The sequence below is a fragment of the Homalodisca vitripennis genome, chromosome 7, assembly GCF_021130785.1.
Source record: "Homalodisca vitripennis isolate AUS2020 chromosome 7, UT_GWSS_2.1, whole genome shotgun sequence".
NCBI lineage: Eukaryota > Metazoa > Arthropoda > Insecta > Hemiptera > Cicadellidae > Homalodisca > Homalodisca vitripennis.
In genome coordinates this window covers 22,173,834-22,187,115 of record NC_060213.1, presented here as the reverse complement: position 1 = coordinate 22,187,115, position 13,282 = coordinate 22,173,834, and the positions used below count along the sequence as shown (strand labels likewise).

The 13,282-nt window shown below is 40.2% G+C and overlaps 1 protein-coding gene across 1 annotated transcript in view; it reads left to right on the top strand.

Annotated features, from left to right (window-relative positions):
- The window catches only part of LOC124366641 (von Willebrand factor A domain-containing protein 8), a 123,816-nt gene that overhangs the window by 53,534 nt on the left and 57,000 nt on the right, over window positions 1–13,282 (top strand). The window contains exons 6-10 of the mRNA XM_046823240.1: window positions 7,186–7,344; window positions 8,570–8,814; window positions 9,711–9,723; window positions 10,111–10,317; window positions 11,583–11,743. Coding sequence (XP_046679196.1) covers window positions 7,186–7,344; window positions 8,570–8,814; window positions 9,711–9,723; window positions 10,111–10,317; window positions 11,583–11,743 — 785 coding nt within the window. The remainder of the gene's footprint in view (window positions 1–7,185; window positions 7,345–8,569; window positions 8,815–9,710; window positions 9,724–10,110; window positions 10,318–11,582; window positions 11,744–13,282) is intronic.

Here is a 13,282-nt window from a genome sequence, read left to right as displayed (position 1 = left end):
GGAATGAATGGTCCGCAGTACAGAAACTCGTTATTTGTTACCACACAATCCATTGTACTGTTGTGGCGACCTCGCGGCGCACAAAATTTAACACAAGCGCCGGTAATGGAATGAATGGTCCGCAGTACAGAAACTCGTTATTTGTTACCACACAATCCATTGTACTGTTGTGGCGAATCGCTGCGTAATTACGTGGAGTTTAGAAACCCATCTCTACACGGTTCGGATCCCCCTTGGAGCCTACAATATCCCGCATCCTGAGAGCAGTAGCGGTCCTTTGTTATTGGCGATGAAAGGTCTGTAAGGATAATACGATACGATTTCAGATATTTGCCATCGGTATATGTTACAAAAGGCATAACACAACATTTCTAGGAATGAAATCTGTCTTCTTCGTCAGGTGTAGAATTAATTCCTAACACTCCTTCCTGGACTCGTTATAACACTCGAATCATTTGCTTTTGCTACTCAAGCGTTCCTTGAATTGAATGTACAGGCTCTCAATAACACGATCCCGTAGGTGAGATGGGAGAAATCAGGCCATAATAAGTTAAGGAAAGGGATTTCTTATTTCACCAGGCGAAGTTAGGGCTAAGAAGCCCTCTTTAACATTTAACCTGGGACCAACTTCTTAAAGGTGGATCCCAAACCACCACACTACGCCGTCATCAAAGCCTGAATAGGGCAGTAATTGACTCAAAGTATAAATATAGAGGATAATTAATGAACATTGTCATTTTACATAAGCCACCAATCAAAGCATATTTCCAGTAATTTAGAATAATATACTTCTTACAATATGTTATCTGCTGCTATGTCAGTTAGCACACCACTCTTTTCTAAAGGTAACAAAGCAAAGCATTAAACAAGGATCTATAAGCATTCTTCTTGAGGCATTGAACTGTTGGATGCAGTTAGTTGTTTATCTTAATAAAAGTCTGCCGTTCCAAAATTGATTTTGGTGTACTAGTGAAATAGAGAGTAAGGTCGTCAGTTTGGCTTCACAAGTAATCCGTGCAGACGTGATGACCCTATCTAATCGGAATAAATCAGGAAAAGAACTGGACTGATGATTGCACCCTGTGGGACACCATATTTCAGATGAGTTAGTCCAAAGGTTTTTTTTTTATTTGAACAAGTAGTGTTCTGTGGTTTTGAAATTGTCTAATTCACAGGGGATATCTAAGTCTTGGGTGCCGTGGGATTCAAGTTTGTCATGTATTGCAGTGAGGTTAGGTTAACCAAAGCCAGACTCTAATTAATATTATTCGACTTTCTATAAATCGTGGAATAATTAATAGGTTCTAGCCACTCCACTACCGTGTCGATTAAACTCCTTGCAGCATTTGCCATTTCTGAAGCAAAAATCTGTGCACTTGTTAAAAACTGAACCAATCGCACAGAGAAAAGGTTTTTGCAATTTTGCCAGATACGGCAAAATTGAGACAGGCTGCTAATTACAAATTGTAGTTCTTGAAATGTCTTGGTATTCGTATTCTTGGTTTCAACTAACAACATTTACAGATTAGACTGTTTTCAATTCGCTCCCTTTGGTTTCAAAACCGTTCTCAAACTGCATTCGATGCACAAAATGTGTTGGGAATGAAGTCTTGATTCACCAGGGTTCAGACGTTGTGGTAAGCCCACCCCTGACACCGAGTCCCCGGCTATATTGTTTATTGAGCTGTGATATCGGCCGGGGGTCGTTTCCCTCGAGTGTCGACAGACGCGAGCCTGTAATTGTTTTAAACGGCCAACTTTGTACAGCTGCATGTCTGCGGGGTGTTAGAAACAATTGCCACCCCCGCGCCGTGCCAAGCCCTGGTAACGGCCTAATCTCTCGCCACGCCCCCACTCCCCGGCCGTGACTCTTACTCAACAGCCTGATCGCACGCAGTCAGGGGAGGGATGAGGCGTTTGTAGTCAGTCGGCCAGGAGGGTCATGATAAGGACCCCTATTATAGCGGCGTCACTTGTACACGTACTTTACTCGATTCAATTTGTTTTTATTGCTATGGCTTCGATAACAACGTGTAATGTTTTATTATATAATAGTAGAACGGAATACTGTACGGTATCACGGAACCCTATTCAAAAATTAGATAATTTTATTCATCAGAGAACACTATAGAAAAATTAGATAGTGGTATCAGAGAACACTATAGAAAAATTAGATAATGGTATCAGAGAACACTATAGAAAAATTAGATAATGGTATCAGAGAATACAATACAAAAAGATAATGGTATGGAGAATACTGTACAAAATCGAGACAATGGTAGCAGGGAATATTGTACAAACATTAGATAATGGTTTCAGAGAATACTGGAAAAAACATAATGGTATAACGGAATACTGAACCAAAATTAGATAATATTAGGAGGGAATACTGTACAAAATTGAGACAATGGTAGTAGGGAGTACTGTACAAAAACTAGACAATGGTAGCAGGGAATATTGAACAAAAATTAGTTAATGGTAGCAGGGAACACTGTGACAATTAAATTAAATAATGGTATCAGAGAATACTATACAATCCAATGGTTTCAGGGATTACTGAACAAAACTTAGACAGTGATAATACTATACAAAAATGTGATAACACTAAATACATTTCTGAAATGAAGCAATGGTCATAAGAAAAAGGTTCAAAAACGTTACATAATTGTAGAGTAGAATTATGTACAAAATCCTTAAATTGGAGCAAAAAACATAGTTCAAAAATTATATGATAGTAGCATGGAATACTGTGGAAGAATGAGGCAATAGTTTGGAGCAATGTAACTATCAATATTTTCAAATAATGTAAATGTACAAGTTAATTGACATTCCTATATTTATACTTTACATTTAAATTTCCTATCAACTGCAACATGATTTAGTTCCATTAAACATTATTACGATAATAAAAGCGCGTAAAAACAATGTGGCTGACGTGATCCATCATATCCTTTATTGGCCATAGTTATAATGTAATGATGGCTGACCAGACATTGTAATCATAACACGTATTATTTGGATATTATTACTGAATGTGAGAGATAGATCAACAAGCCTTCTACTAGTAGATGTGTACAATGCAATATGTATCGCAGTGATTACTAGAAAACAATTAGGTCTGTCTTTTCATGACGACATCTCTCGGTTTCCGTGTTTACGACAGATCAGGATGAACAATATGTGCTATTCGCGTGTTCTGCTTAAGCGCCACGAACAGAAGTAAAAGAAGAAACGGCAAGGTAGATATTTGGTGCATTTATGGTAATTTGAAAACTCCAGGTCTTCGTGCATGATTTTAAGAAATTCAATATAATCCTTATGATTACAGTACACAGGATGCAGTAGACAGTGTACACGCTCTGACTACACTCTACTGATGTGCTGAGAGTGTGCGAGAGCGAGCCTAGTGGAGCCAGCCAGGCCAGAGCGTGATTACAGTACACAGGATGCAGTAGACAGTGTACACGCTCTGACTGATGCGGCTTACTGAGAGTGCATAGGCGAGCGGCTAGTGGAGCCAGCCAGGCCAGAGCGTGATTACAGTACACAGGATGCAGTAGACAGTGTACACGCTCTGACTGATGCGGCTTACTGAGAGTGCATAGGCGAGCGGCTAGTGGAGCCAGCCAGGCCAGAGCGTGATTACAGTACACAGGATGCAGTAGACAGTGTACACGCTCTGACTGATGCGGCTTACTGAGAGTGCATAGGCGAGCGGCTAGTGGAGCCAGGCCAGGCCAGAGCGTGATTACAGTACACAGGATGCAGTAGACAGTGTACACGCTCTGACTGATGCGGCTTACTGAGAGTGCATAGGCGAGCGGCTAGTGGAGCCAGCCAGGCCAGAGCGTGATTACAGTACACACAGGATGCAGTAGACAGTGTACACGCTCTGACTGATGCGGCTTACTGAGAGTGCATAGGCGAGCGGCTAGTGGAGCCAGCCAGGCCAGAGCGTGATTACAGTACACAGGATGCAGTAGACAGTGTACACGCTCTGACTGATGCGGCTTACTGAGAGTGCATAGGCGAGCGGCTAGTGGAGCCAGCCAGGCCAGAGCGTGATTACAGTACACAGGATGCAGTAGACAGTGTACACGCTCTGACTGATGCGGCTTACTGACTGAGAGTGCATAGGCGAGCGGCTAGTGGAGCCAGCCAGGCCAGAGCGTGATTACAGTACACAGGATGCAGTAGACAGTGTACACGCTCTGACTGATGCGGCTTACTGAGAGTGCATAGGCGAGTGGCTAGTGGAGCCAGCCAGGCCAGAGCGTGATTACAGTACACAGGATGCAGTAGACAGTGTACACGCTCTGACTGATGCGGCTTACTGAGAGTGCATAGGCGAGTGGCTAGTGGAGCCAGCCAGGCCAGAGCGGTTTCACCAGTGAGGAGTGGGGGGAGGGCCTTGGTCTACTGGATGTCTCTCCCCACTCACTATGCCGCGCGCCGTAACGTGACGTGACGTGCCGTGACGTTGATGAGTATATCTAACCCGGGTTCAAGCACGTGGCATTGATCAGACCTCGGCTGTGAGATTGATAACACGACCGGAAACGGAAGTACGGAGGCAGAGACAAGCGGAAATGTGCGGGGAACTAATTACGACAGTTGACTGGCTCCTGCGAATCATTCGAAACCACACGCAACTCACAAGTGCTAAGCGATTTGCCGTGTGAATCTTGTGGGCGTCTGTATTAAACTTGATTCATCATAATTGAATTTCAAAATTGTTTTATAACAAACTTGTGGTTTCAATCAATTGCTTAATTGTGCAAGTTTAATTTTAGCATTGATCAAAACTTTAACTAAACAATTTCAATTAAAGAATAAAACATTCATTAGCCATCAGATTGTAACAGGAACAAAATCGATATCATCTAATCCAATCTATAATGATATAGAAACACAATTTAAACAATAAGAACAATTAACATTGATGGAAACTTACAGTTTATCTGAGAAGTACTAACAGTTGTAACACAATTAAATCCCAACAATTTACTAAACACATTGCCAAATACAGAAAAATGCACATAAAAATTACCATGTAAAATATATATATATATATATATATATATATATATATATATATATATATATATATACAAGTATATGTACATAGTGGTTGATTTTGTTTTGCCTTTTTTAATTTTAAAATATGATAATTTATAAGGTTTCTTATAAAATTTGTGTATATTTTGTGATTTAGATAGAGAAATATTGAGAAAAAGTCAGAGGATTAGGTTATTAGTTGTACAGGAAATTCACGAAAATCTAGACCAAAGTGAAAATTATTTTTATCATTACGATACCATTGAAATGCAATCATACTTATAGTAGGTCAAATGTAAAATAGGTCACCCACACATTTAAACAAAAGAAAGCTATTTAATAAAAATCTTGATAGTTACAACTATATTTGAAAGTAAACCCACTAGTATCTACTACAGTTCTTCCCCAATATTTAAGTTTTTAGTAGGTTAAAGGTAGCATTAAATTTAATAGAAATAAAATTAAAATCAATGGTAGATCACAAGCAGAAATATTTCATCTATAAGTATTTGTTTTATTTCACTCTTTTAGTTGTAGATGCTTTACAGCTTTATGAGATGTAAAGCAACTGTACACATGACATAAAGTTGAATCTAGAGACACATGTTGACAGGACACTGTGTAGGAGAGAAATTAAGTCATTAGGGTGCATGCAGTACATACTGTAGATGTATACATGTACCGTACTATATTACTCAAGACTTGCATGTGCTTTATCAGTTAGCTCTCTGGCCCTACAGTGTTATTGAGTCACTGTAAAGTTTCAGCTGCACCTGAACAACAATACAAATTACTGCATCTTGTTTTATAAACATTTTTCCACTCTGCCAAATTGGATTTACCTGTGAGTCCTAAATAATAAAAAATATTCATGTTCAAAGTATACATCTGATCCATTGTAATTGACACCCTTTCTTACATATAATCCTAAGATGGTAGGGTCTCTGATGCAAGATTTGCTTGCCAAGCTTGATGTGGCAGGGCTTCTCATAGAAGACTTTTCTGTAAGCTTCATATGGCACAACCTTTGATGCAAGACTTGATGCCAAATTGTGCAGCAGTCTCGGATTATAAACTTGTTCGTCTTGTCTCTGCATCAATTGTGTTCATCAATAATAATACGCTTCTTTTTGTCTCCCAATTGTCTTAAACATAATTTTGGAATCCTCTGATGCAAAACTTGAGGCTCATATTAAAATCTTGTTCATCTTATCTGCATCATGTGGTTTTAACGCTACTGATCTGAAGGCTTGCCAGACTTTCTCGCAAGCAATATTGGAAATCAGAACCCCTATCATATTAAACTTTACAGACTTACAGAGCCAATTCACCTAGCTTATCACTAAATCTTTTGTTCTCATGTGTGTTTTGAAATAAGGACAGCCATATTCCTTTTACAGCCTTATCCCCGTCCATATTCATTGGACACTGGCCTTTGCAAGAATCTTATCAAAGAGGATGAGGAGGAGAATACAAGGAGGACATACAGTACAAGGTCAACAGTACTGATAAAAAGTGCAATAGTCATAGACATAATTTGAACTTTTGCTATCTCTAACTAAAACGTAAGGACCGACATCTTAGACAGAGTGGCCACCGGCTACTCCATTTGTCTCACTTCACAAGACATGTTTTTGAGATGGCTGGAGTTCTTTGGACCAACAACTTTCTTTTACATGACAATTTAAACTCGTCACAGAAGTTTGGAGTCTCACACAAATAGTTTTTATACTTTGGTTTGTTTTTCCCTGAATCTTCTGCCTTTGACTTACATATTTTTCCCACATTTTAAATATCTAGTCTTAAATTTCTGTTTAACATATAGAATCCAAAGTATTCAAAAATTAAATTCCTTAGCAGTTACAGTTTGCAAACTAGCTTTATTTGCTGAGTACAGCTTGTTTTTGCGTAATTTGCTTTGCTTGCTCCTGAATCTGCTTATCCTGGTCTGTTAGTAGTTACTTTTAACAGGCAAAATTTTTCTTTGCAAGATACTCTAAACTCATTGCACAAGTCTGAAACTGTAGAATCGCTCAACTTGTCTTTATAATTGGTTTGATATAGCCTGAATCTGTTGACTTAGTCTTTCCTACAGGCAATCTTTTCATATCAGAATTTCTGTTTCAGGACACCCTGAGTTCGTTGCAAGCTCACTACCAAAATGTTTCAGAATCCAAGCTTACTCAGCTTGTTTCAGCTTCGTTTGCTTTGCTTGCCCCAGAGTCTGCTGCTCTTGGCCTGCCAGACTTCCCTACAGACAATCTCGACAAGGCAGCCCACCTCTTGGTGAGTACATTATATACCATTAAAATAAATAGTGTGTCCCATGAAGAGGTTTACACTTTCAAGCTTCCAAGGTATTCTTATTTACTGGCTAATCATTTTGAAACCTTACACGATTTTCAATTAATTATAATTTGTATTAACTAAGAATGGTACGTAAAACTTACAAGTATCTCATGTTTCCAGAAGCGGAATTGTGAGCTTTATCAAAGAGGAATTTCTGAGGACACCACAGAATATTTTTCTTAATGTATGTCATTATTTTTACTGTTGTTACCAGTGTGTCACTGTGGATTGGTTTCTGTTTGAATAAATTGGTTTTAAGATCCACTTTCCATTGGTATTTAGTTAAAAACGTTTCCATAAAATTACATTTGAAACAACAATTTATTTTGTAAGCTATATAAAAATAATGTATACACTTCATTGGAAATATTTTTCTTACACCACCTTTCCGCTTCTGAGAACATGAGAGAGTTTTATACAACATTTTTTTTATATTCTAATTGAAAAGTGTGTAAAGTTTCAAAATTATTGGCAAGTAAATTACCATGTCATTGAAGCAAAAACATGTAAACCTCCTTGTTGGACAAACAATATTTTATAATACACATTTTGATCATTTAAATCTACTAAGCATTTTGGTGAAATTAGACTAGATGAGTTCTGGATTAGGTGTAAATAAATACACTTCACTGTTTTGATCTGTTTGTATAACTTCAGTTTGATCTGTTTGCATAACTTCAGTGTAATCTCTTTGTATAACTTCAGTGTATCTGTTTGTATAACTTCAGTGTTATCTGTTTGTATAACTTCTGTGTGATCTGTTTGTATAACTTCAGTTTTGATCTGTTTGTATAACTTCAGTGTAATCTGTTTGTATAACTTCAGTGTTATCTGTTTGTATAACTTCTGTGTGATGTGTTTGTATAACTTCAGTTTGATCTGTTTGTATAACTTCTGTGTTATCTGTTTGTATAACTTCAGTGTGATGTGTTTGTATAACTTCTGTGTGATCTGTTTGTATAACTTCAGTTTGATCTGTTTGTTTAACTTCAGTGTAATCTGTTTGTATAACTTCAGTGTTATCTGTTTGTATAACTTCTGTGTGATGTGTTTGTTTAACTTCAGTTTGATCTGTTTGTATAACTTCTGTGTTATCTGTTTGTATAACTTCAGTGTGATGTGTTTGTATAACTTCAGTTTGATCACACTTTTGTGTTCTCAGGCAGCATTCCCCTGGCTCAGCGTACAGGATTGTCTCTCCCGCCTCTACCCCCACCACTACCTGCTACCTAAGGAGGGGAGGGGGGCAGTCGAGAATATCCTTGCCTCCTTCCAGATCCGGCCAGAGGAGACAGCCCTGGCCACTGTGTCCCTGGCACCTGGGGAAGGAAGAACTGTTGCTTCTCTGAAGTGTGGCTTCTCCGAGACCTTCAGTAGAGGTAACGATCAGTGGCTCTTAGACTTATAGTTGGTTTCATTTTGTTACAACCATATCTTGAACTTCACACTACCACATCAATACCGTTGTGTTGCTTCTCTGAGACTTCATTAGAGGTAACGATCAGTGGCTCTTAGACTTATAGTTGGTTTCATTTTGCATTTTGTAACAACCATATCTTGAACTTCACATTACCACATCAATACCGTTGTGTTGCTCCTCTGAGACTTCAGTAGAGGTAACGATCAGTGGCTCTTAGATTAATAGTTGGTTTCATTTTGTTACAACCATATCTTGAACTTCACACTACCACATCAATACCGTTGTGTTGCTTCTCTGAGACTTCACTAGAGGTAACGCGGTGGCTCTTAGACTTAGAGTTGGTTTCATTTTGTAACAACCATATCTTGAACTTCACACTACTACATCAATACCGTTGTGTTGCTTCTCTGAGACTTCACTAGAGGTAACGATCAGTAGCTCTTAGATTAATAGTTGGTTTCATTTTGCATTTTGTAACAACCATATCTTGAACTTCACACTATCACATCAATACCGTTGTGTTGCTCCTCTGAGACTTCACTAGAGGTAACGATCAGTAGCTCTTAGATTAATAGTTGGTTTCATTTTGTAACAACCATATCTTGAACTTCACACTATCACATCAATACCGTTGTGTTGCTCCTCTGAGACTTCACTAGAGGTAATGATCTGTGGCTCTTAGACTTATAGTTGGTTTCATTTTGTAACAACCATTTCTTGAACTTCAAACCACTACATCAATACCAAAGTGGTCAGGAAACCATGAACAATTGTAGATTTTTTTAATAACTGTTACCACCACATAGATAATTAAGGATGAGTTAGATTTGAAAAACAAAAAGACTATGGAAAGGACCCTTATTCTTTACATTGTCCATTTCAGTTTCACGAGTCAAGTCAGTCTGATGTCTCATGAATGAATATGAAGTAAAATATTTAAGGCTGTAACCTTTGTTCTTACTCATTCTACCACACTTAAGAAATGCGTTCATCTTTGCCTGCTAAAAAATGTTATTCAATACTGTCAATTCTACGAAGTTGGCATTCTGATTATTGTATATGGATTTAAGATCAGCAAATATGACTCTTTGAGATCTATCTCTTTCAAAAACATCAGTCTCCTCAGGTAAAGTAAACAATTTTTTGATATAAGATAAGTCTCTCACCTGTATCCTTTTAGAGTAAGTTACAAAAGACCTCCTGTGACCATTTTAATAGTGTATTTGATTTTTGAAATATGATGAAATTTAAGTTTTTATAAGAGTTTTTTTTATTTTTCACAGGTGGCATGTGGTTTGGTACCGTCTCCCCAACGCACACCCCTCACTGTGGAGACAGAGAGCCTGCGGAGGGGTCTGGTGGGGCTACTGCAGAATCACCTGGCAGGAGACATTTGTGTGGTGGGACCGCGGGGCTGTGGCAAGTCTACACTGGTGTCACTGCTGGCCCATTCTCTCGGCTACACGGTGGAGCCCATCGTACTGTACCAGGTACACTCTGCACTTTATATTAGACAAGGCAAGGTCAGGCAGCTTTCTCTTAGGCAATAAGGGACAAATATCTATCCTTAGGGCATAAAGTACACTTTCACTTAGTTGAATTAGACTTTATAAATAATGGAAATTGTATAAATGAAGCTTTTTAAAATTTGCTTGAAGGTCTTACAAGCACTCAGTCTTACAAGGATCGGTATTTATACCATTATTATGTAATGTATGAAGTGTTTTTAAAGTGTTGTTTTTAAATTCTGCCACTGCAGATGAGTGCCTGCTGTTATTTGTTAGTAACCCTCGGATACAATTAAGGCAATAACGATTGTTTTTACATCTGTTAAGGCATATTTCAAATACTTCTGTCAATTGAGACTTATGGCAACTGTGAAGTATATGCTGTTGTTTTATTGGCACTAAAAGGGTGGAAGCAGTGTGAAAAAATATTATAGGATTACATTACAGCGATAAATTAATAAAATTCATATACTCATAAAAAATACTATTTTTTTATTATTTGAATGGCATTCAAATGATAAGAGCTTTAATAGATGGCCGAAAGAATGTTCATAACAAGAAACAGAGTTGACAACCCTCAGTGATCACCAACCTTAGTGATTCGGTTTAGAAAGTGAAAATAAACAGACATTTAACAATTACTTTGTTATATGAGGATTTTTCTGTAAAAAATGTTATTGAATGCTTATACAATCAAGAAACATGTTCCAATTTCACACAGCATTTTTCTAGTAACAATTTGATATCCACCCAAACAACCTCAATTTAGTGCCCGTTGCCTATCTACTTTTCTCAACACCGTTTTGGAGGTCACCATTGCAATGATGGCAATAGTGATAAAATTATTGCATTGCAGTCACTGTTAATTTAGGTGGTAATATTTTATGATGACAGTATACAAAAGGTTGTTTTCAGATATGATAAGTACCACAAAATGGATGGCAATAGATAAAAGTGTGGACTTTCTTATAAAATAAAACTTTTACAAATATAACCTTCATAAAACTTAGCTCTATATTTAAAAGGTATTGGTGATGCAACATAAGTAATAGATTTCAGTTGTAAATGTTTAAATAAACTGTCTGCAGCATATTTAGGCCTTCTATAAAACTGTTTAATTAAATATAATTGTTATTAAATTTTATAATGTAACCTAATTTTGTATTTATACATTTTGTGTTATATACTTGTACATGGTTCCCGAAATATTAGTATGAGAGAGTTAACTGTTGACCTCTGTGGACCAGGACATGACCAGCAGGGACCTGATACAGCAGAGATCTACCATGGCTACAGGAGACACAGTGTGGCGTGACGCTCCTCTGGTGTGTGCTGCACTCGAGGGCAAACTGGCTGTGCTGGACGGACTGCACAGGCTCCACCCTAGCACACTGGCTGTGCTACAGAGGTCAGTTCACGGTTTACAGTAGTCACAAGCACCTCTCCCCATACACACAGTGTGGTGTGACACTCCTCTGGTGTGTGCTGCACTCGAGGGCAAACTGGCTGTGCTAGACGGACTGCACAGGCTCCACCCTAGCACACTGGCTGTGCTACAGAGGTCAGTTCATGGTTTACAGTAGTCACAAGCACCTCTCCCCATACACACAGTGTGGTGTGACACTCCTCTGGTGTGTGCTGCACTCGAGGGCAAACTGGCTGTGCTGGACGGACTGCACAGGCTCCACCCTAGCACACTGGCTGTGCTACAGAGGTCAGTTCATGGTTTACAGTAGTCACAAGCACCTCTCCCCATACACACAGTGTGGTGTGACGCTCCTCTGGTGTGTGCTGCACTCGAGGGCAAACTGGCTGTGCTGGACGGACTGCACAGGCTCCACCCTAGCACACTGGCTGTGCTACAGAGGTCAGTTCACGGTTTACAGTAGTCACAAGCACCTCTCCCCATACACACAGTGTGGTGTGACGCTCCTCTGGTGTGTGCTGCACTCGAGGGCAAACTGGCTGTGCTGGACGGACTGCACAGGCTCCACCCTAGCACACTGGCTGTGCTACAGAGGTCAGTTCACGGTTTACAGTAGTCACAAGCACCTCTCCCCATACACACAGTGTGGTGTGACGCTCCTCTGGTGTGTGCTGCACTCGAGGGCAAACTGGCTGTGCTAGACGGACTGCACAGGCTCCACCCTAGCACACTGGCTGTGCTACAGAGGTCAGTTCAACGGTTTACAGTAGTCACAAGCACCTCTCCCCATACACACAGTGTGGTGTGACGCTCCTCTGGTGTGTGCTGCACTCGAGGGCAAACTGGCTGTGCTGGACGGACTGCACAGGCTCCACCCTAGCACACTGGCTGTGCTACAGAGGTCAGTTCACGGTTTACAGTAGTCACAAGCACCTCTCCCCATACACACAGTGTGGTGTGACGCTCCTCTGGTGTGTGCTGCACTCGAGGGCAAACTGGCTGTGCTGGACGGAGTGCACAGGCTCCACCCTAGCACACTGGCTGTGCTACAGAGGTCAGTTCACGGTTTACAGTAGTCACAAGCACCTCTCCCCATACACACAGTGTGGTGTGACGCTCCTCTGGTGTGTGCTGCACTCGAGGGCAAACTGGCTGTGCTGGACGGACTGCACAGGCTCCACCCTAGCACACTGGCTGTGCTACAGAGGTCAGTTCACGGTTTACAGTAGTCACAAGCACCTCTCCCCATACACACAGTGTGGTGTGACACTCCTCTGGTGTGTGCTGCACTCGAGGGCAAACTGGCTGTGCTGGACGGACTGCACAGGCTCCACCCTAGCACACTGGCTGTGCTACAGAGGTCAGTTCACGGTTTACAGTAGTCACAAGCACCTCTCCCCATACACACAGTGTGGTGTGACACTCCTCTGGTGTGTGCTGCACTCGAGGGCAAACTGGCTGTGCTAGACGGACTGCACAGGCTCCACCCTAGCACACTGGCTGTGCTACAGAGGTCAGTTC